The sequence below is a fragment of the Alligator sinensis genome, unplaced genomic scaffold, assembly GCF_000455745.1.
Source record: "Alligator sinensis unplaced genomic scaffold, ASM45574v1 scaffold61_2, whole genome shotgun sequence".
In the NCBI taxonomy this organism is placed as follows: domain Eukaryota; kingdom Metazoa; phylum Chordata; order Crocodylia; family Alligatoridae; genus Alligator; species Alligator sinensis.
Genome location: NW_005842108.1, coordinates 1,963,733 through 1,990,673, shown reverse-complemented (window position 1 = coordinate 1,990,673; position 26,941 = coordinate 1,963,733). Strand labels below are relative to the sequence as shown.

Below are 26,941 nucleotides of genomic sequence, written 5' to 3'. Positions count from 1 at the left end.
GATGACAACAGCTTAGGACTACCTTAATTCTATTTCACCAAGCCTCTTCCTTGAGTTTCAACACCTTTCTCCATCTCTGGAGAATTATAGTAGGAAATTGGTTTCTATTTAACAGGAAATGGATACAAAGCCTTCAGAATATACCAGTCTGCAGTTCATTCTATCTGAAAATTCCAAGAGCTTCCTGATGCCATGTGCAAGTGACTGGTAAGCCAGCCCTCATAGGAAAGGAAAAAAAAGTCTTTGCAAGGAAAAAGTCAGGTTTTGCAGGACTGCCACATACCTTCCAAAAGGATATAAAAGCAAAATCTTTTTCCAATCAAGTTCTATGAAACCGAATAAGTAAGCCATCTCAGCATCATGGAAAACTTCCTTAACTGACTTGGGAATTCACCATGCAAGAAAATGAAAACAGCACACTTTGTTCCTGCAAAAATCCCATCACTGCATTTGTTTATGCTACCAGAAGAGAAAGAAACAGGAGCTTACATGACAGATGAGTGTCAAATGAGTGCTGAGCTATGGAGGGCTAACCAAAATGATTCTTAGGAAAACTAGTTTGATCTGGGCAGTTTTAGATTTCAGGAACATAGGCAAGTCTTTTCTTTGCTTTCAAATTGCATGACTTTGTAGCTCGTGTGTTTTGGGATACAAGGAACTTAAAATATAAAACAAAACAGTCAAACCTAGTGAGTTTTATCTGGATTTGGATGTAAAAACATGCATCAAGCTCACAGTAACCCAAAACCAGTTCCAGCTTTGCTAAAAACAGAAGACACAGGTTCTCTTTAAAGTCGGTAATTATTTGGCAAACCTTAACCTTAAGTTTTAAGGTATAGACTCTGAAAATACTGGAAGTTGGGAGACCCAAGGGCCAATCACTTGGGTTGACTCTATAATGCAGATAGTAACTACAGATAAATCGTTCATAATATGCTACCTAGGGCTAGGGATCTGTAATGAATAGGAATAAAATGTAATGCATAGCTCACTGTGACAAAAAGGAAATCAATACAACTATAGACCTTCCTTTTAAAGCCCTCAATTGAACCTGAATAGAGAGGTAAGATACAGCTATTTTTTTCCCTTGAGAATGCATGTTTGTCAAAAAAGTGGGGAAAAGCTGCAATATAATGCTAGAAGTTGTTTGTAGTCATGGAGCAATCTTTTCTGTCATTCTCTGATGTCAGTTCCCAGGAGTGAAAGGACAAGCAACATTTTAATGGTAAAAATCACAATTACAAAAATCACAATTATCCCAATTGTGCCACTAAAGGAAAACTCTTCAGTATCCAGCGTATCATCTTCATTTCCAGGGTCTCTTGAAGCACCTACAGATTTCTGTCAGCTGTAACATATGGCAACAAGTCCCCTAATGCTAATAAAGCATGACTTGGTGAATGAAGCCAGAATCCATCATTTTAGGCTTCTTGGAGTGCAAAAAAAAAAATAAAAAAAATCCGAAGAGCAAAATTATTCTGAATTATTATTACTCTTTTTATTATTACTATTATTATTACTCTTAGTGATTACTGTAGTCCTTCATTGCCTGCAGTGTAAAAATCTGATACACACTCAGAAACTACTTGGAAAATGTCTGCATAATTGAGAGATCCCCTCTTCCACTCCCTTACTGATTCTGGTATCTTTCTAGATGTCTGATCAAATCCTTGTGTTAGTGAACACATTTGAAAAGCTGGATCTTAAAAGGCTGACATTTAATCTCCTACATTCATCTCTTTTGAAAAAGGGGAAGATATTTATGGGAGTTAAACACCATCTGTAGTCAAAAGTTATGAGGCCTGGCAAAAACTGCAGCTAAACAGAATAGACAAATGTTTGTTTTGACTTCTCTAGAAACAAAGCTTTCTACAGCCAGTCAAAAAATATGGAAAAGCTAAAGCAGCTAAAGGAAGTTATCAAGTCCACCTCTGTGCCCAAAGTCAGAGAGATTTCCAGTCCTGAGGGTTCTGATACAGACCTAGGCTTACTCCTTTCCTATTCTACACATTTTATTCAATGCTTTAGATTTTTCTTTCAGGCACTATCCCTTGCTTTCCCCCTGCCTTCACTATTAAGTATTCTGCTCTCAGCACTCTCAGCATTTTCATCGATGTTCAGGATAAAAGGCAAGTACAGAATATGCTGTAAAAATACATAGTGCAAATATTCAGGGTGCACATTAAAGAATGACATTTTGCCTTTCATTTATACCTAATTCTTCTTCCCTCACACAGACATAAGGACTATGGACTAAAGATGGTTTTAGTACCTGAACTCTCTTACTCTGACTCTGTGCACCAGAATATTGATTAATCTGCTTTTCTAGTTACTGGCAACTGCAGCACTGCTCTATGTTGTTTCTAGTGGCAGGACTCATTGGCAGTAACTCTACATTTCACTTAGAAGAACTGTGCCAAACTTGGGTAGATGAGATTATGGCCTGATCTTCCATTGCTTTAATTTCATTTCTTGTTACCAAATGTTCAGTTGATTTGAGCATTTGAATACATTGTTGGTTTTGATTTCCTTTCTGCTGCAGGTCAGAGATTATGTCACTGATGGTATATTTTTTCTAGTAATTAAATTCATATGGTTCCTCTTTTATTTCCTCTGTCTTGCCTTTAAAGAGAAGCTATAAAAAGTTGGTTTTGAAAAAGTAAAAAAGAGAGAAAACCTGGCCATGTGCAAGCTTCTAGTTTATAATATTTTCCTACTGTCAGGGGCAGGGAGTCGCATCTGGCTCAGCTACTTTATGGTTTTGTACATGCACTGATGGTTGCTTTGGGGATGTATGTATGACCCAGCATTTCCAAATCTACTACCCTGCACCACATGGAAAAAAAAAAAAAACAGTCAAAAGGACGGTAAGCTGCTTATTGATTATACATTACAACCAAGGTTGTATACTCTTCCCTTATCCACACTGAATAACAGGAGATGTATCTACTAGTGCACCCATTTCTTTTGATTATATTTGCCAACTATTTTGTAAATTAATTTAGTTCTTATGAAAGCTGCTGACCTGGCACTTCTGGACACCAGAGACCTGGGATAACAGAAGAAGAGGAAAGTTCACTCTTCCTCACATCAGTTGTCTTGCCAGTCTGAAAACCTTTGTGGTTATGAGATTATTTCAGTCTCCATGGCCATGCTTCTCTATTAATGCTACCAACAGGGACTGCCAATCACATCCTCAGGACTTAATAAAACTGAAGCCAGAGCAGTCAAATCTAGAGTCTACGCAGATACAAACTATCCATGGAGCTTTTACAGATGCTTTATAGACAGTTTAAAACACCTCTCCAGCAAACTGAGGTATATAAAATGAACAAATATTCAATTTTCTCAAGGCACTTAAACACATGTGTAACTCAGACCACTAAGCAACCTTACTGATTTAAATGGGACAATTTATGTGCTTAAATTAAGGCATGGACCTTGGTCACCAATCCTAACGCACCATATTCACGAACAGCTTGATTTTTATTCCACTTCCTCAATCTACTTATCTATCTGTATTCGATCCTATCATTCATTACCAAAATATCTGAACCCCTTGCATATAAAATGCAGCACAATTAAGGCAAGTCTATAGTGAACTTCATGGAGTGAGTCTCTATGGTATTACCTTCTTTAGAAGGTCACAACTTTGCTTAGGATAGTGTTTCTAGTTTTGAGGTTTTGTACCTGTGTAGGGACTAAGCAATGAAAAAGGGTTTCAGTGTTATGAGAGTCATTTTGCTGACAGAAGGGGTAGGTTTTGCCAAAAATGGGTTGATTCTGTGTTTGCTTGCTTTCATCTGGAAGTTGGTTCCTCAGCCAGATCCCTCACAATGAGAGCTAATAAATAAGCTCATCTCCTTATATAATATCTTATGCTCAGTAGCTCTCATTTCTCCTCCTAGTGTCCCCAAACTCCCCCTTTCCTTCCTACTGCCTTCACCCCCAAATCCTATCAGAATTCCATCTCTTACTTATAAAATATAGGTATGTGTATACATACTCGTATGTACAGAATAAAACATATTCTGCATACGGCCAATACCTGACAGTCTTGCTCATTATTAAGTCAGACACGCTCCCATGTATTCCTATGATAGAAATGAAGTTTATCAAAGTATAACCAAAGTACACTATGTAGTTGACTTGGAATACAGAGAATTGGCATGCATATAAAATGGCTCTCAAATTATAGTAATTCTGTCACCCCAAGAAAGTAAAATTAAAGCTTCAGGGAACATCAGATTAGACTATCATGTATTAAATGTAAGCAACATGTATTTCTTAGCCTATCTCCATTTTTGTTTTCTTCCCCAGACTCTCTTTGCTTCTTCCTCTTTAAAATACATCAGTTGCTATGGAAACAAATATGAGATTGTAATACACAGAGCAGCTATTCAAAAGCACTGCAAAGAAGTTAATTAAAGTTACGATTTGAAAACTGAAGGATAGTCTTTACCATATACAAGAGAGGGGACTAGCAAAGAATAGAAAGAGAGTGTAATTAACAATAATGGATTTACACCAATGACAAATTTTTCTCAGGATGCTGCAGTGGGATTTGCCGATATGAAGACTCCACTGCTACTAGTGAGGTCAGCATTTGTCCCAAACATATTTCCCAGCATTTGTTGATTTCATATGCAAATGCAAATTTGCCCAAAGCTTGGGCATAGATCAGGTCCACACAGAAAAGTCTGCATTTGGGAATAAATCACTTTGATTCTGATTATATGCCAGTTCGAAAGACAGTTGCCATAAAATACAGTTTCTGCCCAAGCTACATCATTCTGACGGACTCTATAGACAGCTACCAATGTTCAGGACAAAGTACCTGGAGTACCATTACTGGCTAATGGCTTTGCCCTAATAGGTTACAATTCCACAGCATTTTCTGATGCAAGTGAAATTGTTTTTATTAATTGCATTTTATGGCCACTGTCCTCACTTGAATAAAACTCTCCTCAAAATCTGAGTACAAAAACAGTTAGGGTTTGAACCACAGATTATTATTCATAGTAAATTAGGAAGCATTATGGACAATACCTATTGTTCTATATATAAATCTAATAAGGATAATATCATATTATGAACAATAAACATTTTCACATACATTTTTATTTTCTTTTTACCAACCCCACTCTACAGAAGCAAACTACACTTTCAAATATGAATTATAATGTGATAACCATGTTTTTCCAGTGCTGGAAACCCGCAACTCATTTTTAGCTCAGTGCCTCATGGAAGGCATATGGCTATCATATTATAATACATGGGCAGCAGTGTTAGACCTGCTACCATGCACTATGCAGATCTGGCTGGGTGTAATCTTACACCCATGACTTACGAGGTTTTCCGGCTTGAAGCTTCACCAGCAGAGTGTAAAGTGAAGCCACTCCAGAGACAGTTGGGTGAAAAGCAGCCCTGGCGGTGTTTGAACTGAAGCTGTTCAGGCAGAGAAACCAATCTGATGGCATATTGAAAGATGGATGCAAGATGTGTGAAAGTGAAGGAGGGGAATGTTAGCACAGGACAAGGAGGTTTGGAAAATAGGGAGGGAAGAGATGTATGGGAGGAGGAGGAAAAGGTAAGGGAAAGAACAGAATAGGAGGAAGGAAGAGAAAAATGTAAGAAACATGTAATGCACCCCTTAATTTTTAATTCCTGACCTAACTGTCACATGTCTTTTAGTGTCAAACAGGACTACATTCTGCCTCAAATGATGTCCTTAAACCATAAACACTAGATTCTGATTTAAAGGCCTATTTTAAAATATTTTTGCACTCTGTAACTGACCTTCTCAGGAACACGGAAGTATCAAGTACTATGACAGTCACTTTATAAAGATTTAAGTGATCCAGGCTGTCTGCCCTCTGATAATTCAGTACAGAAAAACAAAACAAAATAAAATAGATGTATCCTCTGCTGCATTTTCAGGAAAACCTTGACCTGTGGGTCAATACAAATGCACTTCATTTTATAGTTTTGTATATTTGCAGCAAGAACTATGTCCAATTCCATGTCTCCACTGTTTTCCTCTTGACTTCCTGAAATCCTTCAGTTAAAACTTCCAGACTTCAGATCCATTCCAACTGCAGTGGTAGCCTGTATTGTTGATATCTGCTGACCTTGGACTTAGAGAGCCCAAAATTAGCTTGGCTTGTCAAATTACTACTGAACCTTGAATGGCAGACATAGAACAAATTACTAAACCTGTAGTGGTTCCAGCTTTGTAAGATTTCTTCAACCTCCCAATATTATCTAACAAAATCTTAACAACTGAAAACAACAAGCCATTGAATTCTACCACCATCTTGACCCATACAACCGACCACATTAGTACCTAAGGATAATATCCAATGTTTTATAATCATGAAAAAGTATTCCTAAGCACAGCATGAAGGCACATAAAATAACTCTCCATTCTCAGGCTATGATTCTGTCAGATACCACAAACTAAACAGGTTCAATATGTGTTCAAAATCTGGTGAGAGAACTCTTAGGAAAATGTGCAACGCTTCCAGAAATGATGCTGGGTTTGAAGTAGGAAAGTGGTTTTACTTTTTTGCTCCTACACAGTACTAAGAGTGCATGGTACTGTGGAAGATGATGCATTTGAAATGAGAAGTTAGACACAAAGCCCTGGTAAACACCCAAATGCACTGCTTGCAAGAGAAGAAATACTGTTCCTAGTGTACTAGCCAACTTGTAATTTGAATAATTATACTCTGCCTGCTTAATTTACTCTACTATTGCAAGTGCATACAGTATTTCTCTCTCAAATCCCTCAACTGCGGCATAGTGCTGTTGTAGGTTATTCAGTTGCTGTTTCATTCCATCTCAGAGCTCATAGCACAGTGACATGTTTCCTGTGGAAGTTAAGTCTGTAGACTACTTAGGAATGAAAGATGCAAAATATACAAAATATCATTGAAACTCAAAAACCAAGGCAATCTTTCTGACTTGCACACCCATTGTTTCCTAGGTAAATCTTGCTGCCTGATTAAAAGGTCTTACCGTAGAGTAGAATGCCTGCCAGACCGGGAAATGCTATTGCCAACTGGAGAAGGTAAGTTACTTCCTCTGTGCAGGTCTTCAATGGAACGACTCCAAGGTTTGGATTTATCCATTGAGTTTTCTACATTGTTCTCCAAGCTTTCAAAGTCAAAACTGAAAGGAAATAGAAATTCCAATATAGGCTTACACAGAAAAGAGGTGCATAGCATTTTCCTTCCTGTTAAACATCTGCAGATTTTACTAGGTCCCAGCAGATTACAAGAAAAAAGAAAGAAAGCAATGCAAAACAATTTCCCCTCAGCTGGAACATAGAGCTAGCTTCAAATACATTTTGCAGCAAACCTGGACCTTGACAAAAGAAGAAAGAACAACACAGGGATATAATTTAGGAAGAATCAAACAGTCATGTATTATTCTATTTAAATGTAAAATACATACAACATTGGATGATTTGTTGATGAACAACACTGCCTTGTAGGAAGGAGGGGGAAGCTCAAAGCTGTCTTCATTTTATCTTAATAAATCTATACATTGTGTGAGCACTAATTTAGTTTCATCCATCAATATGTGACCGAGCATTTATACTGGCTTGCTAGTCAAAGCTAACCTTCAAACATATGTAATCCATTACCATAATCATTACAGATATTCTTTGATTTTTGATTTGTCGCCCAAAGTTCTGCCATTTCAAGCAAGAGCTGATTGTTCCTCTTACATTTTTTGAGGTCATTACTCATGTTTACCACGTTAGAGAAGGAAAAAACCTCGGCAAGCTAACTTGCATGCACTTGTACAATTTTAGGAACAAAGTCTTTAAACAGGCATAGCTTTGTGCTGTGAGCCATTTTTCCAGTGTTAGCAACATTTTTTAAACATGTAATTTTCCTTCATTAGTTTTATTACAAGTCCATCAAAAAATCTCATTTCTAAGCAACAGTCATATGCATCTGTATGTATCCAATCTAAAAATAAAGTGTTGACTCCCCTCAGCTGAGTTTGCATTGCTAATACAATCCTCAGTCCTACCCTTTCTTACCACATTATGTTGTAGTTACAGCTTTTAGCATGAAAATAATGACATGAAATCCTGTGGGTATGTGAGAAGTGGTTCTCAGTTAAAATACGTCATTGAACTTCTATTCAAGACAATGGTGATACAATGGCTTACACTGGCACGCAATTATTTTTTCCCAAAGTTACATTACTTTAAATAGTACAGTCACCTATATCTATTTAGAAGTATTGCCCAGTGTTCAGAACAGATAACTGGGAGTCAGGGGTTCTTTGTTTTATTTCTGGCATTGTCTCTGACTTTTTAGATGGTCTTAAAATTTAGTTTTAAATTTTAAAAGAAGTTTTGGAAAAGGCATGCATCTTGATATAAAACTAAATTTGTTCAGTTGTTGCACTTTGTCCCCCTAAGGGGGGAATCAAAGCTAAAACAGATGTGATTATAGTCTTAAAAGTAAATGAAAAACTGAAAGCTTAATGATATAAACAAGTATCTATTTTTCCTTGGTAGTATGCTGTGATCTAACATTTTTGGACTAATTTTGCATTTTACTCTGGTTCTCTCCTAAAGTGTCTACATAATTTTAGGCCAAGCCACTGCAACGAAAACAACTTCACAGGAAGACTGCAGCATCCAACTTGATCTTTCTCTCCCGGGTTTGCTATCTAGTGCTGGATCTTTTGTTTTGTTTTTGCAACCCTGATGAATACAAGTCATGTCTTACTTACGTGACAGCGTACTGTGCGAATGACAAATATTCCACCAGAACATCCAGCCCTTTGTTCTCTTCATTCAAAAACTCTCTGACCCATCTGTTAAAAAAATCATTAGAGATCAGTGCACTTTATTGTTTTCTGCAGGGGGTGGGGGGCTGATTGTATTCCTTTTCAATGAAACCACAGGCATATCCATTGTATAAAAGAAAATACACTGAGCAAAAGTTATTCTGTCTTCACTTTGGAATAAAGGACCTAAAAATATACATAAATAAAACTAATGCATTTGCAGCAATATAAAAGAAACACATTCCATACAATCAATACCTATGCCATGAACTCTGCACTGCTGAAGAAAAGCTATATATGAGTCCCTTTCTACATGAAAAAAAATTGTACTGGGAGATGGTGTCCCATTCGGACTACCTAATAGACTGGTAACATGACCACACTACCTCTATAGCCAGGCTTCAGTCCAAATCCACACTCATCCTGGCACAACAAGCTGCATAAACTACTGGACCTGCCAGTAATAGATTGGTGTTTATGGGTTTCTTGAAATACAACAGTTATAATGAATTTGTTTTTTTCCACACAGTAGCATACAACAATCTTTCATGAGGTAAAGGAAATAAGCAACACATTAATAGTGAGAGACAAGACAGAAAATGCTGGATATATTTAAAATACATCTGGCTTCTCATACCAAATGATCACATTTTTTTTTTAAAGTTAGCTTGATAAAGTCTAGGGCAGGGGTGGGCAAAATACAGCCCACCAGCTGGATCTGGGCCGCCAGGCAATTTCATCCAGCCCACGGGCACCCACCAACTAATTGTACCCCACCCAGCCTGCGCACCTTGCTCCCACCGCTGTGGGCTCAGCCAGCACACAGCTCCCTGGAGGGGACCTGCTCAGCTTTCCCAGCATCCCGCTCAATCTGGGCACCAGGCAGGGAAGCAGCAGGGGAGGGGGAGCCGCAGCTGGGCAGAAGCGCAGAGTATGAGGCTGGTGGCAGCGCAGAGACCGCAACCAGCAGGGTGGAGGGAGTGCAGAGCTTGTGCGGGCAGGGCTGTGAGGGAAGGTGGGGGATCCCTCACACATTCCTCCCATGGTGCATAGTCCCTGCTGCTGGTGACAGCAGCAGCAGCAGGCGGTGGGCAATCTGGGCCCACGCAGGCACTGCCGCCCAGCGGTCCGAGGCTCCAGCCAGCGCTGCAAGTGTCACCAAGGAGTGCAGCCAGGCTGGCCTGCCTCTATCACGCAGGGCTCTGCATGGCACACGTGCGGCTCCCAGCACTCACGTCACCGGGGGAAGCCCCGCACAATGGAGTTGGCTGCCTTCACACTCCCTGCATGTAGGTCCTGGGACTCCATCAGAAGTGGAGGGGAGCCCTGCCCCCTGCTTCCCAGCAGTCCCGGGGCCTTTATGGCAGGCAGCAGGGAAGACAGCCGGCTCCATCATGCAGGACTTCGCCCGGTGATGCGCAAGTGCCAGGAGCTGCACGTGCACCATACAAAGCCTCGCATGATAGAGGTGGGCTGGCCTGGCTGTGGTCCTTGCCACCACTTGCACTAGCCTGAGCTGTGCATCACCAGGTGGCAGCACCTGCATGGACTATGAGCACCCACCGCCGCCACGAGCAGCAGGGGCTGTGCACCATAGGAGGGAGTGTGTGGGGGGTCTCTACACCCCTCCCACCCTCCCTCACACCCCACAAAAGCCACACACCCACACTCTGCCCCCACAACCTCCCCATATATACACCCCCTAATATAGCCTATTGCCCCCACCACACAGCCACACCACCTCACAAACCCCCACACCCCACCATATATCCACCCACCCACCCTCAACCACAACCCACACACAAGATACAAAAGTAAGTCTTTATTTTTTAGTTATTACGCAATCATCTCCATATACACTACACAAACACAAATCACGACAGAAATATTTTTTGTAATAAAATTAAAATATGTTATAGTAATGTTTGACTTTTAGTATATGCTTTTTTTTCCTGGTTCTAAGATGGCAGCCCTCCCTCCCCAAAAGGAGTACTTCCAGGGTGCAAGGGGAGGGACTTCTGGTGGCAAAGGTTAGAGGTTAGCAGCAGGACATCTGGTCCCAAGATGGCAACCGGGCAGTGGGGCACCTGTCAAGGGGCGGGGATACCTTTGCGGCCCTCAACAGCTCACCAAAACTCATTAGGCAGCCCTCCAGCCTAAATAATTGCCTGCCCCAGTCTAAGGGCATGTGCATTCCACAACCTGTCATAAATTTGAGTGTGCCACCAAAAAGCACACTCCAACTACTGACTCTAGTCACACATGGCAAACCAGGAAATGAGGCAGTAAACCCACCAAGCCCCTCAATGTTTCTCAAAATCTCTGTCTCTGGCATGCTGCAGACCAACAGTGAGGAGCAGCCTCAGCAAAGCTTCACTGGTCTGGGGCATGCAGAGTGAGAGCAGGTGAGCAGTGCATTCAGGAGGCCCGAAGCACTACGGTCCAGTGATACCAAAACATCAATTCCTGCAGAACCTGACTACTTTGGGTTCTTACTGACAACTTGAGAAAATCAAGACAAACCCAACAATAAGAGATTTATTAAGATTTTAGATCCCCCCCCCCCCTTCTTAAAGATTGGTACCACATTGGCCCTTTTCCGGGCTTCTGGGGCCTCTCCTGACCACCACAAGCCTTCAAATACCTTCGCCAATGGTCCCGCAGTGACTCCAGCCAACTCATAGATTTCACAGGCATTAGGGCTGGAAGGGACCTTGCAAGATCATCAGGTCCAGCCCCCTGCCCAAGAGGCAGGAAGTCAGCTAGGGTCAAAGGATCCCAGCAAGATAGGCATCCAAACGTTTCTTGAAAGAGTCCAGAGTAGGAGCTTGCACCACCTCAGGGGGGAAGTCTATTCCGGGCCTTGGGGACTCAGACAGTAAAGAAAGTTTTCCTTATGTCCAGCCTAAAACAGTCTTCCAGGAGCTTGTGACCATTGAACCATGTCTTCACTTGGGGTGCCCTGGTGAACAGACATTCTCCCAGTTCCTGATGCACACCCCTTACATACTTATAGACTGCCACCAAGTCATTCCTGAGCCTATGCTTCTCCAAGCTGAAGAGTCCCATGGCACTCAGCCTCTCTTCATAAGGCCTGCTCTCTTGCCCTCTCATCATGCACATGGCTCTCCTCTGGATTCTTTCAAGCTTCTCCTCATCTTTCTAAATTGTGAAGCCCAGAATTGGATGCAGTACTCCAGCTACAGCCTCACCAAGGCCAAGTACAGTGGGAGGATGACATCCTGGGTCTTGCTTGAGATGCATCAGTAGATGCAAGCCAGAGTTCTCGAATACCCTTGTTAGTGGCTGAGCTATGTCAGCCAGTTCCTTTAGCACTCTTGGGTACAATCTATCCGGACCAGCTAATTCGTGCGTGTCCAGCCTCTTAAGATATTCCTTCACAAGATCTATACCCTTACCCTCGTGATCCTGCATCTTGTCAGGCAGGGTGGTCCCTTTGCGCTTGTGAAAGACTGATGCAAAGTAATCATTAAGCAGACTTTTTCCTGGGTGTCAGTTATCAGCTGCCCCATTTGGTTTAGCAGGGGTCCAATGTTGCCCTTGTTTTTTTTCCAACTTCCTACATATCTGAAAAAGGACTTTTTACTGTCCTTGATTCGTGTAGCCAGTTGGAGTTCAGTTACAGTCTTGGCTTTCCTAGTTCACAGCCTAGAGGTGCAGACCAGCGCTGAATACTCCTCCTTAGTGGTGTTTCCTGTCTTCCATCCTTTATAAGCTTCTCTTTTTAGATACAGAAGGTCCATGAGTTCCCTACTGAGCCAAGGGGATTGTCAAACCCTTTTACTACCTTTCCCATGGGCTGGAACAGACTTCCCTACTGCTTCAAGGATCACTTCCTTAAGGAGCGACCACTCATCATGAATTTCCCTCCCTGTCAAATCAGGGCCTCTCAGGGCCTCGAAAACTAGCCTCTTGAGCTTATGAAAGTCAGCTTTCCTAAAGAAGAGGACTTCTGCATCGCTGACTGACTTGCTAGCTTTGCGATGGATGGTGAAAGTGATCAGCTCATGGTCACTGTCTCCCAGCTTCCCTTCGATTCTTAGGTTGCTGACTAGATCATCTCCTTTGGCCACTATTGTGGCAGAAGGCCACCTCTGTTTCTCACCAAAAAACTCTGCTCTGTGACAATTTGGTTAGGATCGGCCCTTCAGGGGGTACACACCTTACCTTCTCTTTGGGTAAGCTGAGCTGGATACATTCATGAGGGAGGGGGGAAACCTGCTCCCTCTGCCTACGTGACTAGCATCACATACCTGGGTGAGGGGCTTGGGCTCCCTGGTGGGCTAGGGACTGCCAGTCTGCCTAGCAACTAGTGATGCATTTCAAATTGGTTGGCTGACAGCCAACAGGTGCTGGCCTCCCTTGTAAGTGAGGTCATAAGGGCTATATAAGTTAAGGACTGCCCAGGAGGAGGGGCCGGCAGCCACGAGGAGGACTCAGAGAGAGAGAAGAGCTGTACCATCTGAAACTTGCTCTCTCTCTCAAAACTCATGATCATGGAACTGCCTGCCTCCAGAGGGAATCTCCAACAGCCTCTGGATGATCCTTGTGAGTAAGCTACCTGAGATCTAACTAGATATACAGCTTGCAGTAACTCAGATGCGTGATCAAAGGCTACCCCAGCCACCCTGTTTGCTCTATGGGATTTCTCTGATACTACTCAGCTCTGTACCCTATTCCAACCCTACCCTTTATAACCAATAAAGTTCTCCTTTGTACCTAGCCTGGGAGACTTATTGGGAGTGGGTCTAGACTATGCCTTGGGGTTCCCTTGGTTCAGCTGACTAAGGGAGACCACTACTTGTACTTCCAACTGAGGGAAGCACCCCAAGTTCTTGAAGTGAGTCAAGTACCCTTGAGGGCTATTAGGCCTGTTTCCCAGGGGGCGCAGAGCCAGAATCAAGCCCATCCCTGGGTGATGGCAATTCTACCCCCAGGCTAGCGGGTGTGCTCCATGAAGAGGGTCGGCCAGATGTGAGATGACCCCAGGGAGGCACTCGGAGCCTGGACGGTGGTTGGGTGCAGTGGGGTGGGTGGCTTAATGCAGGAGCACCCCCTACTGGCCTGCCACAAGTACCAGGTCCAGCAGCGCCTTACCTCTTGTTGACCCATAAACTTCTTGAGACAGGTAGAGGTCATCCAAGCATGTGAGGAAGCTTTGTGACTGAGCTGATTTGGCTGAGTGCTCTTCTGATGAGATGTCTGGGTAGCTGAAGTCTCCCATGACAACCATGCACCAAGAGCGTGCAGCCTCAGCCAGTTCCCTTAGCGAATTCCTTCAGCACTCTCAGGTGTAGTCCATCTGGTCCTGCTGACTTGAAGACATTCAGCCACTCTAAGTGCTCCCTCACCAGTTTGACACTGACCATTGCTTGGTCCTCTCTTCCCCCAACCCCGCAACCATTTCATCCAGTATCTGACCAGGTGAGCAATCACCATTTGCATGCAGTAACACTAACACAAGCCATAAGAGGAAAGGCTGAGGGACTCGGGTCTCTTCAGCCTAAAAACAAGAAGGCTGAGAGGAGACTTGGTAGCAGCTTACCCTATATCAGGGGAATACACATCATGGGCTCAGCAAACAACTGTTCACCAGGGCACCCTTGTGAAAAAACAAGAGTAATGGTCACAAACTCCTGGAAGACCATTTCAGGCTTAACACTAGGAAGAACTTCTTCACAGTTAGGGCGTCCAGACTGTGGAATAAACTCCCTCCAGAGGTGGTGCAATCACCTACCCTGGAAATCTTCAAGAGGAGACTGGACAGTCACCTTGCTGAGGTCACCCGACCCCAGTTGTCTCTCCTGCCTAGTGCAGGGGGGTTGGACCCAATGATCTTGCAAGGTCCCTTCCAGCCCTTAACAATCTAGGAATCTATGAACTGACAAAGTATTCATTAAAGAGTTCAGCTTCCTCCTGACTGTCTGTTATCACCTGTCCCATCTGATTCTGCAAGAGCTCCACATTTCCCTAGGTCTTCCTTCTGCTCACTATATATACCTAAAGAAGGACTTCTTACTGCCCTTGATTTCAGTCACCAACCTGATGTCACTTGCCCTTGCCTTCCTTATCCTCTCCCTATAAATATGGGCTGTACTTTTGTATTCCTCCTTGGTGACTACCCCTTGTTTCCACTGCCTGTAAGCCTCCTTTTTCTTTTTTAAGGAAGTTTCTATTGACAATTCCATGGAAAAAAGTCCACAACATTTTGTAGCTTGTACTTTAGCTGCTGACAAACCGCTACAACTGCTTACAGACTGTACTGGCTTATTCCAGCAGATGCAGCCTGAAACACTGCAATTCTGCCAGCACTATATTAAAAAGGATGGTCTAACTTCAGTATTTGATGGTCAATTTAATTTAATTTCAGTAATGTTTCAGAAAGCCTTTTGATGTTACATGGAAATCCCAGGCATGTAGAGCTCTACCATATTTTGACACAGCTGGTTGCCAACTGGAGTCTTGACTCTTAAAGAGTGGAATCTTGATCTGAATCCATAATACTCTTATACTGTTGCCTGTTCCCATATATAGTCTCTGGGATTTAGCAGCACGTCACATAATTCCAGCCACCACACAGTCATACAACTCTCATGTAGCTAATTAGATCAGCAACTGTTCCAGGCCTATGTAAGAAAAGAAACACAGTAGAAAGACATCCTTACAACTGTGCTGAAGATGCTTTCTTGACTGCTTACATCATCAGTGGGGTCGAGGGGCTCCTAGACAGAGCAGTAGCAGCTTTTTGTCACTGGGGTCTCTGAAATCTTTTGAAAGGAAATGCCTCAAAGTTTATTTCTAGGAAATCAAATGACTCGCCACTGTCCAAGTAGTGAATTAGCATGTTGCATCCATGCAGTCACTTCAGTATTGCCCCATCTGCCTGATCCCTTGGGTAGTATCTCTCTACAAGTAAGCAGCAGTAGAAACACCACATCAGGATAAAGGCAGCTTGGAGTTAATAGCAAAATTCAATCCAGAATAAAAAACAATGACTATTTGTGAGTTCATGAAAACTGGCAGAGAGTTTTCTGATGAGAATAAATGAATGTGATTACTCTTTTGCCTCAACCAACCTGCTAACTACTGCTATTTTTCTGGTTTCACTCAAATATGATCAGCAAGTGCAAAAGTTTACCTTAGAGAACCTAATTTAGGTTCATGTATCCTGGCATCTCTCAACAAAGTTTAAAGCAGCATTGTCCAACTGGCAACCTGCAGGCTGCACACAGCCTGCAAGGAGTTAAAGTAGGGCTTGTGGGCTCCCATTTGACCACCACTCCCCTCCACTGCTCCTGCCACTGTGGTGGCCAGGGTCTCTGGGGCAGGGCAGCATAGCAGTAAGCTCCCATGCAAGGGACAGAGGCAGTTACAAGAGGGAGGAGCTCACACTGCTTATGTGGCAGTGGCAGGGGGCTGCCACCTTGCACATGTGGTAGGGGTGGCAGCATGGGGCTTGTGTGGCAGGATGCACCTGTAATGCCCATACTGGAGCAGTGGGGGGCAGGGAGAGAGCCAGAGGTTTGCCTGGAGGCAGTTGTAAGCTGGGGAGAAGCTTATACCGTTTGCATGGTGGAGGTCCCAAAAGCCAGGGCATGCAGCTACTAGCCCACAAGTAATGCAGCATGTGGCCACTAGTCCCTCTGACGCTTGACAGCCCTGCTTTAAAGAAATCTTTTTTGTTGTGCATACTAATAACATGTCTTTACACGCCATGCATTTTTGAGTTTAGTCCTGACTACAGTAGCCAAAACTGAGTTAAATATACATTTAGACAGTATATACAAAATAAGAGTTTTGTACTTGTGAAAGTAAAATCCTGAGAGTGTTAGCTAAAACCAGGCACCATACAAGCATATCATGCAAAGGCTTCAAATGCAGCATGTCTCTGCTCTCATATAAACCTATTATTCTTCCAGACTTGATGCTTTCTGAACAGACGTGGTAAATTTGGATTTGTGACAGCCGACTAACCTGTAGACCTCAATGCTCATTTTTCTTCTGACTTACCTAGGGTCTGATACAGGTTTTGCAAAAGTCAATGGAAATCTTTACTTCAAAGGGTATTGGATGGGGCCCCGCCATCTAAGAATGAACAGCTAGCACCATTAATCACTGCAATGTCCAAGTCCTAGCTCCTCAATCTTTAATGACCAATAAATTTAAGCACCTCATTTCTTAGAATGAAGAAATTTGCCCAGAGCTAGCCATCTGTGGATCTAAAGATCTATGTCATAAGATTATTAAAATCTCTTACCCAATATGATTTGTTCTTAAAGAAATTTCCAGTTCTCGCAGTACTTGTGTAGATTCTTGGACTCGTCTTCTGAATTTCTATAATTCAATAAAGGAAAAAAAGTACTTGAGAAAACACACTTGGAGTCATATTTAGACTATTAAATATTTAGACTTTTGATGCTATTCAAAAATATCAAAATCTCATGGAAGGCAAATAGAAGGTAAGAATTTTTAAATATATTGAGAACTTTTCTAAATCCTGAGGAATAAGACTGTTAATCAGACCAATAAAAAAAAAATTAAACTAAACAAAATAACTGTTCACAACTAAAATTTTGTACTCATGTGAAAATGTGTAAGCAACATGAGAATTGAAACTTGTCAAAGGAATGTGCATTTTTATTCTACAATTTCTGTTTTATCACTGAATATTTCATAGGCAATTACATTTTATGGATCTAAGCAGTAAGGATGTGTAATTTTAGACCTCTAATTTTGTGCCCATAAACAGAAGACTTACCAGCATTTACATCTAACTATGTGATCTGTGGGAGCAAACAAATAATTAGGGATCAAAGTACTAACATCTGCGTGCTCCAGTCATTTGGGAGTGCAAACTTCTGTCTAAAAAATTAGAAGTTGGGATGAGATGCAGCTTAAATGCAATATGAAGTCATATATTAGGTTACACTACATCACATCAGAATGCTCTAATAAAGATATACTTTGACTTTTCTTCAAATAACATCACTGCAGTTTCACTCTAAAGAAATTACATTTGGCAAAATGTCCCTGAGGAACAGTGGCAAGGCTTCTCTTCACCCTCTGCAGTTGCAATGCTGCTGATCATTGTTGAAGATCTCTGAAGGACCATTAGAGCATTCCCAGCTGAAGGAAAATAAGTTCATCTCCACATTGTGTCTGAAGATGTTATAGCAACACTAACTCTTGTATGTGGGCAGTCTCTAAGATCCAGCGATGCCCTCCTTTTCTACCCGCTCACACCAAGAAAAGACTATGTATTCTCTTCTCCTCGTTAGATTTTACCTACACTTGGTCATTTGTTAGTATAGCTACTCTAGAATAATTGTTCTGGAATAGTTAGGATTAGTTATTTCTATACAACTCTGGACATGGAGAAATGTACACTTGAAGAAGCCAAAGAAGGGGAGAGGATGCTGCTGCTTGGGAGCACACAGCAGCTGTTATGCCCTAATTGGTTCCTTTGCATAAGCCTAAAGCAATGCAAGCAAGTTAAATCATCCCAAATTTGACCTTGGATGAAGCATGGTTAAAGCTGGAGAAGTCTGGATACAAGCTGAGGAACAGGTAGGTCATTGTTACAGTGTAACAGCTGCTGCAAGCACCTTCATTCAGACCCTCTGTTTCCAGCATGACAATGCCTTTCACTGACCCAGCTTCATCCACTTTAGTTCTATCTTGACTGTAAACTTACTGTTTACAGCAGCAGCTCCATATACTGTACTGAAAGCAGGGCAGCGCAGCACTGAAAGCAAGCTATTCAGCAATGACTCTCGGCAGTGCTACCCCAACTTGTCACCTCACAGCCACTGCTATATTGCTTCTGGTCAGGGCTGTCAGCCACTGCTCTGCCAGAGGCCCTGGGTGAGACGTGAAACATGAGACATGGCCCTGGGTGATTTACTGTTAAGAGTCCAAATAGGCCAGGAAAGTGGAAATTATTGATTATACCAGTGATGTTGCTGTAACTGTCTCTCATCATCTTAGGTCTTGGTGTTATAAGCTAAGAAGGTGTGTACTTTATGCTACTCCATTAACACAAGCTAAACTCTTAGTGAAGACAAGTTATAAAGGTCATGTGAGTTACCAGGTCAAGATAAAACCTGGGTTTCCCCCAACTCAGCCAGATAACTCGCATAGAAACTACAAGCTGCCTTTCTCTCCCCTGGATTTTATCCCATATTAGTTCATTCTAACTAGCAACTGGGGTTACCACATCCTTTTTCTCTTAGTGAAGTTGCACTAGGAGAGACAGAAAAAGGTGGAGGGTGGGAGGGAGGAAGAAGGAGAAATGGGACCAAAGGCTTAGTTAATTAAGAGTTAATTGTTGCAAGCTAGGCATTCAGTACAAAAAGGTGTGTACCTACACTGATATTGTTGTTTCACTGTAACATCCTAATGGAGATAAGCTATTAATAATTTTTACTTCAGTATGGTTACCCAAGGTCAACTCTATGCCCTTACTGTAGGGTGACCTCAACTAACTCTATCAAAGTAAAAACAACAATAACTTGTCTGTACTAGGATTTGGGGGGGGGGAAAGGGGAAAAGACAGGAATGGGGAGAGACAAAAATAGGATAAATATTCCCAAACTTCTCATTCCCTAATCATTATCCTCCAACTTGTTTGCTGTTTGCAGCCTTGACTGGAGACAATTAAATGTTCTTTAGGTATTAGAAGCCACCAAACCATGATGTGTTTAAAAATGTATAATTTAAATATGGTTAAATTTAGTATTTGAAAATTTAGCTTAGATGGAAAAATAACGTTTTTCCCTGGAGGAAAAAAAGCCCAATAACAACCCCAAATATATATTTTACATCAGAATTTGGAACTCCCTCTTCTTGATTATGCATGGGTTTACCACAGAAAATGCTGACACAACCTTCATTCCAGTAATAATTATGGTAATGTGAATAGTCCCCACAATAGCGAGTATCAGTCTAGAGATCCCATTTGTAAATCTTTCCCCTTTTCAGACTAGACTGACTGAGAAAAGGCTGTTGGTGACACAAAATAAAACCGAAGAGAGAGACTTCATGGAGTTAGTTATTTTTAGGTTGCATTGGTTTTGTCATTATGAGGGAGTCTGATAGTAATAGTGGAACAAGGAAGGTTTCAGTCTGCCCACAACCTGACCAGGGAGGAAACCCAACACTAAATGAATTTCAAAACTCCTCCAGGAAAAACACAAGGACCCCTGTTCTCCATTTAAAACGTTTACTATAATCAGCTGCAGACAAACTTAAAAGTTAAGCATGGGATTCTCATTCTTTTCACATCTTATAACAAGAGAGACATTGTGTCAGAAGATACTTTTACTGCAACTTTGAAACAACGGGCAAATGAGGGCCAACAGGAAAGCAAATGATACCTAGCTCCTTTGTATTTCTTCAGTAACACAGGCCCACCTCAACTACATTATGTGGTTGGTCCCGGGCTTCCAAGCAATGTGTCAGGATATGTACTTTTCCCCAGGCACCAATCTAAGCTAATTGAATGGCAATACAAAGCACTGACTGTTTAAGATGCAAGAAAGAGAGCCAGTCAATGACAGGAGCTGCTATGCTCTTGTTACCTTCTTTTTTTCTAAAGGCTGTTAAAAACATCAACACGAGATAGGAGCTGACAGCTAGGGTAACCCAATACTTATGATTCAACATTTGTATTCAATGGAATATATGAATATTCTGCCATCTTGAAAGCCTCAAAGAATAAGAATATGTCTACACTACATATTGCAGTGCACTGCAGAGTATCCAAGCTAGTTGAAAATGAGCTATTGCAGGTACCTAAATCAGCCTAGCTTGAGACAGATGGTAAATTAGCGCACACAGACAGTAGCATAACTAGAGAGGGGTGAGCAGAGCACCCACCCCAGGAACTGACTTAGAGGGGCACCAGAATTTCTCCTGGGAGTCTTTGCTAAGGCAGATGCAGCCTAAGCATAGAAGCTGGGCAGCCCTGCACCCAGTATTATATGGGGGAGAGGGGTCAAGCACAATGGTGCCCCGTATCCCCCATGGGATTTTTGGCATGGGAGGAGCTGCTCCTCACATAGCAGCATATCTGAGAGGGGGAAATGGAACGGGGAGGGAGCAAACAAGGCGCCAGGAGCAGTCCCTGGGAAGTCTGCACCATGGCAAAAATCCCAGGGAGGGCACATTACACCCAGCCCCTTCCTCCATCTACTACTAGGCACATGGCTGTCTGGCTTCTATGGCTAGGCTGTACCTGCTACAGTAAAGACTTCTGCAGAGGGAGGGGTGTACTCTAGTATTCTGCACTGCAGCTGCTTTGAGGCAAACGTACTCCTCAACTGTAGCACCAGTTGCTGCCAGACTGCAGAGACAGATGAGACAGGTAGAGGCCCCCCCACACCCCAGATCTCTGTTAGCACTCTGCCGAAGGTACTGCAAGAGCTCACTATTCCCCTGCAGATAGAGATCCATGCTACTGCAGCTAAAAGGCTTCAGTACTCAAGCTAGCCAGCGTAGACATAATGAAAGTTATACACAATTTCCTTTACCCAAGGGATAGTAATGACAACAGCAAGCTGCTCACTTAAGTTGCCAATATACATCCATCTCAATTCAGGAAGATTGCTCTAGAACTATGTAACAGCATTTGTCTAAAATACACGTTCTGTTAACAGGTCTTGATCCTGTTGGGGAAAGATTATGTAGGCACTCAGATAAAAAGGGTATCTCACTGAAAAGGGTCAAGGGAGCAGTGGTAAACTGATTCAGGCAAATAGTGTTATTCTACCTTAAACTGAGACCAGGGGTATGTATATACTGCACAACTAATCTCAGGTTTCCTAGCCCAAGTATGAGTGTTCCCACAGTAAGGTCCTGCCTGTATTTCTGCGTATTTTCCTGTCTTTTCACCTGCCTGAGTGACGCTCTTTCCCAGCCGGTTGTATCACTTGTGCAAGAACTTAGCTGTCCCTTAGGGTAAGTGTGGAAAAAACATTAGAGGACTATCAGCACCACAGCAATCTTGGCTGCATCCTAACAGCAAAGTGAGGGCATACCAGCTCAGGCTAAAGCACATTTGGTCTTTCCCCAGATCTTCCATCAGACATGTAAGTAATAAAGGGTTTGTACATGAGTATAGAGCAAAATCCTTCTCAGAGCTAAGACGACAGTGTTAATATATCTTATGGACGCAATACATTTCAGACCTATGTTTCAGTCTCCAGGCCCTTTCTGCCCTTGAAATCTCTGCTGAGATGGCCAGGAAGAAGCCAAGTAGTGCCAGGGCTGGGTCATATGGAAAAATGGTCACTAGGATATGAACAGAGGCAACAATCTTTTCCAATAGATGAGAAGACAGCCACCAGGACAAAGCTTTTCATTTGCGACTAACACTGCCCAAATTTCAAGAAGGGACCTTGAGATACAAGACTTCATTCCATATTCTTTTGGGCTATACCTTGAACTCACAAGGCATTAAATCATTCTTTTGCTCTTGCCAGATGCTCCTCATTTGTTTCACCTCTTTAGTTCTTTGCCAACTGAACTGTGAAAATTGCAGTCTTGCAAATTTCTCCTTGTTTCTTTCTCTGGTTTGTTATATCTGAAATCTTGAGACCTTAGAGATTTTTTCAGGACCTTTTAGACAAAGGGAGGAAGGAACTCTGAATCAATGATGATTCTTCCTATTAGGGAAGAAGTGAGAGCATACAAAAGGAAACAGAATGCTTCTTACCTTCCTGGTGACAGCTGGATCAAGATAGCCCTTCAGTTTCTGGATGTATGTATGTGGCGGATTCTTCACTTGAAACCTTTCCTGTAAGGAATACATAAATAACTGTCAGCCAAGTATTGATTCACTCTACATTCTAATTAGACGCTACAAATAAATATCCAGATGACAACTGTAGAAGGATCTGAGAAGGGAAGTTCCCCACTCATCCCCTTTCCCTCACACCCCAAGAGCAGAGCTGCCTTGCTGGCATCGAGACAAACATCAGCGAGGGCCAGAGTGGGGCGGCGAGCAAGCTGGCCCTGACACCATACAGCAGAGATGCCCTGGGATAAGGACCTTTTTCTTACCTGTTGCACCCGGGTTAAGGGACAGACAACCCCGGGAGTGTGGGAATGGGCAGCGGAGACACGCCAAGATATGCAGCAGCCGGCACAGCCCTGGTCTGACACCTTAAAAGATTCCCTAGAGAAACAGGACCATCTAGAGAACGAAGCCCTATCTAGGAACACAGGGGTTGGGGAATGGCAGCTTGAGTGGGGCAGATCCTGGGAAAAGGGAACGTCTGACACTAGTTTACCCTAGGTGATTCATATTAACACAGGAGAGGCGAGCCACAGGAAGGGAGCAGAAGCCGACGCTGATAGGCTGGGAGCATCCAGCAGATACCCTAAGGGGATGCCAGAAGTAGTGGAGAGGGGGACCCTCCCACTGAGAGAGTCAGTTGCAGAGGGTGAGGGGCAGTACACCTGCCCATCTTTCTTTATCCTTGTGGGGAACGGACTTAGAAAAATTCCCAGTAGCCATCTGGGGAGATACAGTGCCTCACTCCCAGTGGGAGTCAGCATACAGACTGAAAGGTACTGGGACTAGCTCCCTAGCTGTGAAACTGTAACAGCAGGAGCCAATAACTGTCATTCAGAAGCCTGTGGTGGGGGTGCAGGGGATGGAGGAACCCCTGTTATAGGCCTGGTGTCTTATCAGGGGCCATAGAGGACTATTTGTCAGAGAGAGGTGTCCTAACGAAGGAGCCTTCTGCTTCCTGTGGGACAGAATTCTACTGAAATCTTCCATCAAGTCATGGCAGGCGAGGTTCTGAGAGAGTGGAAGGTCCCCGTAGTGGGACACACTGCACGAGTCAAACCACAGACCAGGGCATGACTACAACAAGGTAAAACCTGTTGGCTAAATACTCAGGAAGAATTATGTAGTGTTGAAATGTAAAATGGATGATTGTATATGTCACCAAGCAAGCTGAGACACAAACAGTTTGGGATAACACTAAAAAACACCACACTGGAACAGTATTCTTCACAAGTCACATTTTTGCAATTAATCAGATTTCAAGAAGGTGAAAATTGTCAATTATACAAGTGATCTTTTTATATTCACTTATTTTAAATTAGATTGCCAGCTCCTCTAGGTAGGGACCACACCTTTCGGTCTTTTTTATACAAGGCATGTCAAAATTGGGGCCTAACCCAAAACAGGACTTTTCCTGTTTAAGTTAACATTTATATACAAAGTTGCTAAACTGACAGAAACAACACAGAACACCTTTCATAGGCAAGCACTCACCTGTCACAGGGTTGAGGGATGTAGAATGAGGTTAGAACAATAATTAACTTGGAAAAATTAGAGATACTAAAACCTAACTTTTCAAGTGGTTTCTAGCTAAAGTTAATAATCTTCATTAGAATTATAGAAGTTAGTCTGTACATACACTCTGAGTCTGATCTTAGGACCCTCACACTGGTAAAACCCTCAGTGATACTGGGGTGGGGAAGTTTCCTGCTCACAGACATCAAGGTACCTTTAGCCAAATTCATGTATCCACAAAAGTCAATGGATTTATAGCAAAGATGAATCCTTAACATTTACAACAGCTGTAAAGTATGTGCAAGGTTGACAAGCTCAAGTATTTAGGGTATGGAAATAGTAGGCTTTGTTATTCAGATTCTTTCACTTTCCCAACCACTGGCCCAGACCCATTCTCAGAACAACTTTAGGCATCTTAAAGGCCATTTCTATCTACCTTTGAAACCTTTGATTCTCACTCCACAGGAACTTACTGCCCTTACGAAATCAGCTCTTTGAGTATATATGTGATGACAGAGTGGGTATGAATGAGTAGGTGCACGTTCTCCAAGTACAAGAGCTGACAAACAGCATAAAATTATGAGCTGAGGAGGAAGAAAGAGTCTTAGCTGCTGGTATGTTCTACCAGTTCCTCCAGCATTCGTATTTCAAATGGACAAGAAATAATAGTCATGTCTTGTAACACTATTGGGCTTCCTTATCTCCTATATACTGAATAATGACTTTTAAGTTTCCCTTTCATTTTCAGACTGCTTACATAATTACACAATGCTGTAATGTCTCAAAGACTGTACAGTATTTATACATCACACTGCAGTAAGTGTGTTTATCCTATGTAAATATACAGTGACTACACCATGCCAAATCATAACACAGCATACTTATTTCTGTCAACACAAATCTGCACACGAACACATTTACAATGCTCAGAAATTGATTCAACCTACCATTATTTATCAACATTGTCTGAATGTTTAAAGTTTTGATAGTTGAGGAGAGCTGCTTCAAGAGTGGAGCAGAAAGTGCTGCTGCTTTTCCTTAAAACATCTTTCAGAATCACCTCAGCCTTTCCATTTCCTGTTGGCTTACACTCAAACCTATCTGCCCACCCTTTTGACATCAGTCAATTCCTAGATGATCTAGGACTTTATGCAGGTAATCCGGATTATCGTGTCTGCTCTGCATTTCTACTTTACGTTGGTATTATTCCATTTAATTGTAGCTGTCACTGGGTAAGTAACTGAAGTGTATATGAGAACTGAAATAATTACCCAGAGGCCTAATAAGCTGTCCAGCAATTACCTGCCATCTCTAACATCCAGTTCAGCTGCTGGCTCTCAAACTCTAAGAGATGGACAATCAACAAACATGTCTTTCCAATAAAAATTCCATTTCTTCCACAGGTATTGTATAAACTCTCATACAATATAAACTCTCATCAAGGGTATGACTGTGACTCTCAGATACAGACCTGTAAGGGCAGACGGTACAGAAGGTATTATAGCTCAGGCAGGCTCCAGAGCTTCTGAAGCTCACTAAAGAGTGGGTTGAGTGTGCATGCTTGAACCACCCACTAAGAGCTGTGGCTAGCTGTGCCCTGCAGCATGGATAGCAGCCCTGGATTTCCTCTGTCTTTCTTTTGTCCCCCCGCATGGTGTATGCCTCCTGCGGGGCTAGCAGGGAATAGTTTCTGAGGCACAAATTGTAACGGTTCCTGGCCCCTCAATACAAGACATAAAGGAGAGCAAAAGGCCCTTGGAGTCAAGAAGGAGTCTTGTACAAGAGCCAGTTGCTGCATAGAAACTAGTGGTCCTTCTATTTCAGAGTCCTGCATCTGACATTTGCCAATGTGAAATGTTAGAGAAGAAGATGCAAAACCATCTTGCAGTAGCTATTTCTTACCTTCTTGTCCTCTGCTACTGATTCCAATGACAGAATACAAACTTTAACCAGAAACTGAACTATACTAGTGTTCAGTTCCTGTAGACACTTGGTGGATAAGCACCATTCTGTTCTCGTAACTTGGTGCTCTTTTAATTTATCAGGTGTTGTCTGTACTCTCTCCTTTAACCCTTCAATCACTGTTAGAGCCTCAAATTTATTAACTGAAAAAAAACAGAAGCCTAAAGCCCAAGCTACATGAGAAAAGGTTTTGCCTCTATAGATGTATCAGCTACAGTAGCTATAGTGTAGAAACAGCTAACAGCAGCAGCAAAGGGAAAATACAAAAAGTTAATCAATATAAGTTTATACCTGAGTGAAATACATGTTTATGCCAGAGCACCTGCATCTACACTTGGATGTTTCCTGGTAAAGAATGTTACCAGAAAAGAAGGGAAAAAATGTAGAACATGGTATCTCCTGAGAACACTGAACTGAATCGTATTTTGGTTGTTATTACTTAATGGCTCAACTATAATTATTTCTTGAATGGACTCTTCTGTGTTACTAGAGACTAATATAAAAAAAACATTTTTCCTATGTGCCCTAGAACTAGCTGCCCAAGAAGTGAGCATTTATAATATTGAGAAATTAGTTTTATGTGACATCTGAATGCTTTATATGGGGATAAATTAAAGCACTCATTATCATCAGTTAGTTAGAGACTTAGTTATCTCTTTGATCTCCCTCCACATTATCCTCTTCCTGATCTGGAAGTTAGTCATAAAATGCTGCTATTATATTTTGCTTTTTATGCAGTGGATTATGTATTGATGCAAATTCTACTAGACTGATTTTAGAAGTAACCTGAGAATGTTTTTCTCAGGATGTAAAGAATATTTTGGGGGTGGT

General features: G+C 42.2%; 1 protein-coding gene across 10 annotated transcripts in view; it reads right to left on the bottom strand.

The window, feature by feature from the left end:
* FMNL2 (formin like 2) overlaps nt 1-26,941 on the bottom strand; it is a 268,459-nt gene that overhangs the window by 71,464 nt on the left and 170,054 nt on the right. For all 10 annotated transcript variants that reach the window (XR_003094270.1, XR_003094271.1, XM_025205197.1 and 7 more), the window contains 4 exons: nt 22,553-22,633; nt 17,096-17,172; nt 8,761-8,844; nt 7,021-7,173 (listed from right to left, as the gene is read on the bottom strand). Coding sequence is in view for 8 of the 10 variants with exons in the window: in XM_025205197.1 (XP_025060982.1) it covers nt 7,021-7,173; nt 8,761-8,844; nt 17,096-17,172; nt 22,553-22,633 (395 nt within the window). In the remaining 2 variants the exon portion in view is untranslated. The remainder of the gene's footprint in view (nt 1-7,020; nt 7,174-8,760; nt 8,845-17,095; nt 17,173-22,552; nt 22,634-26,941) is intronic.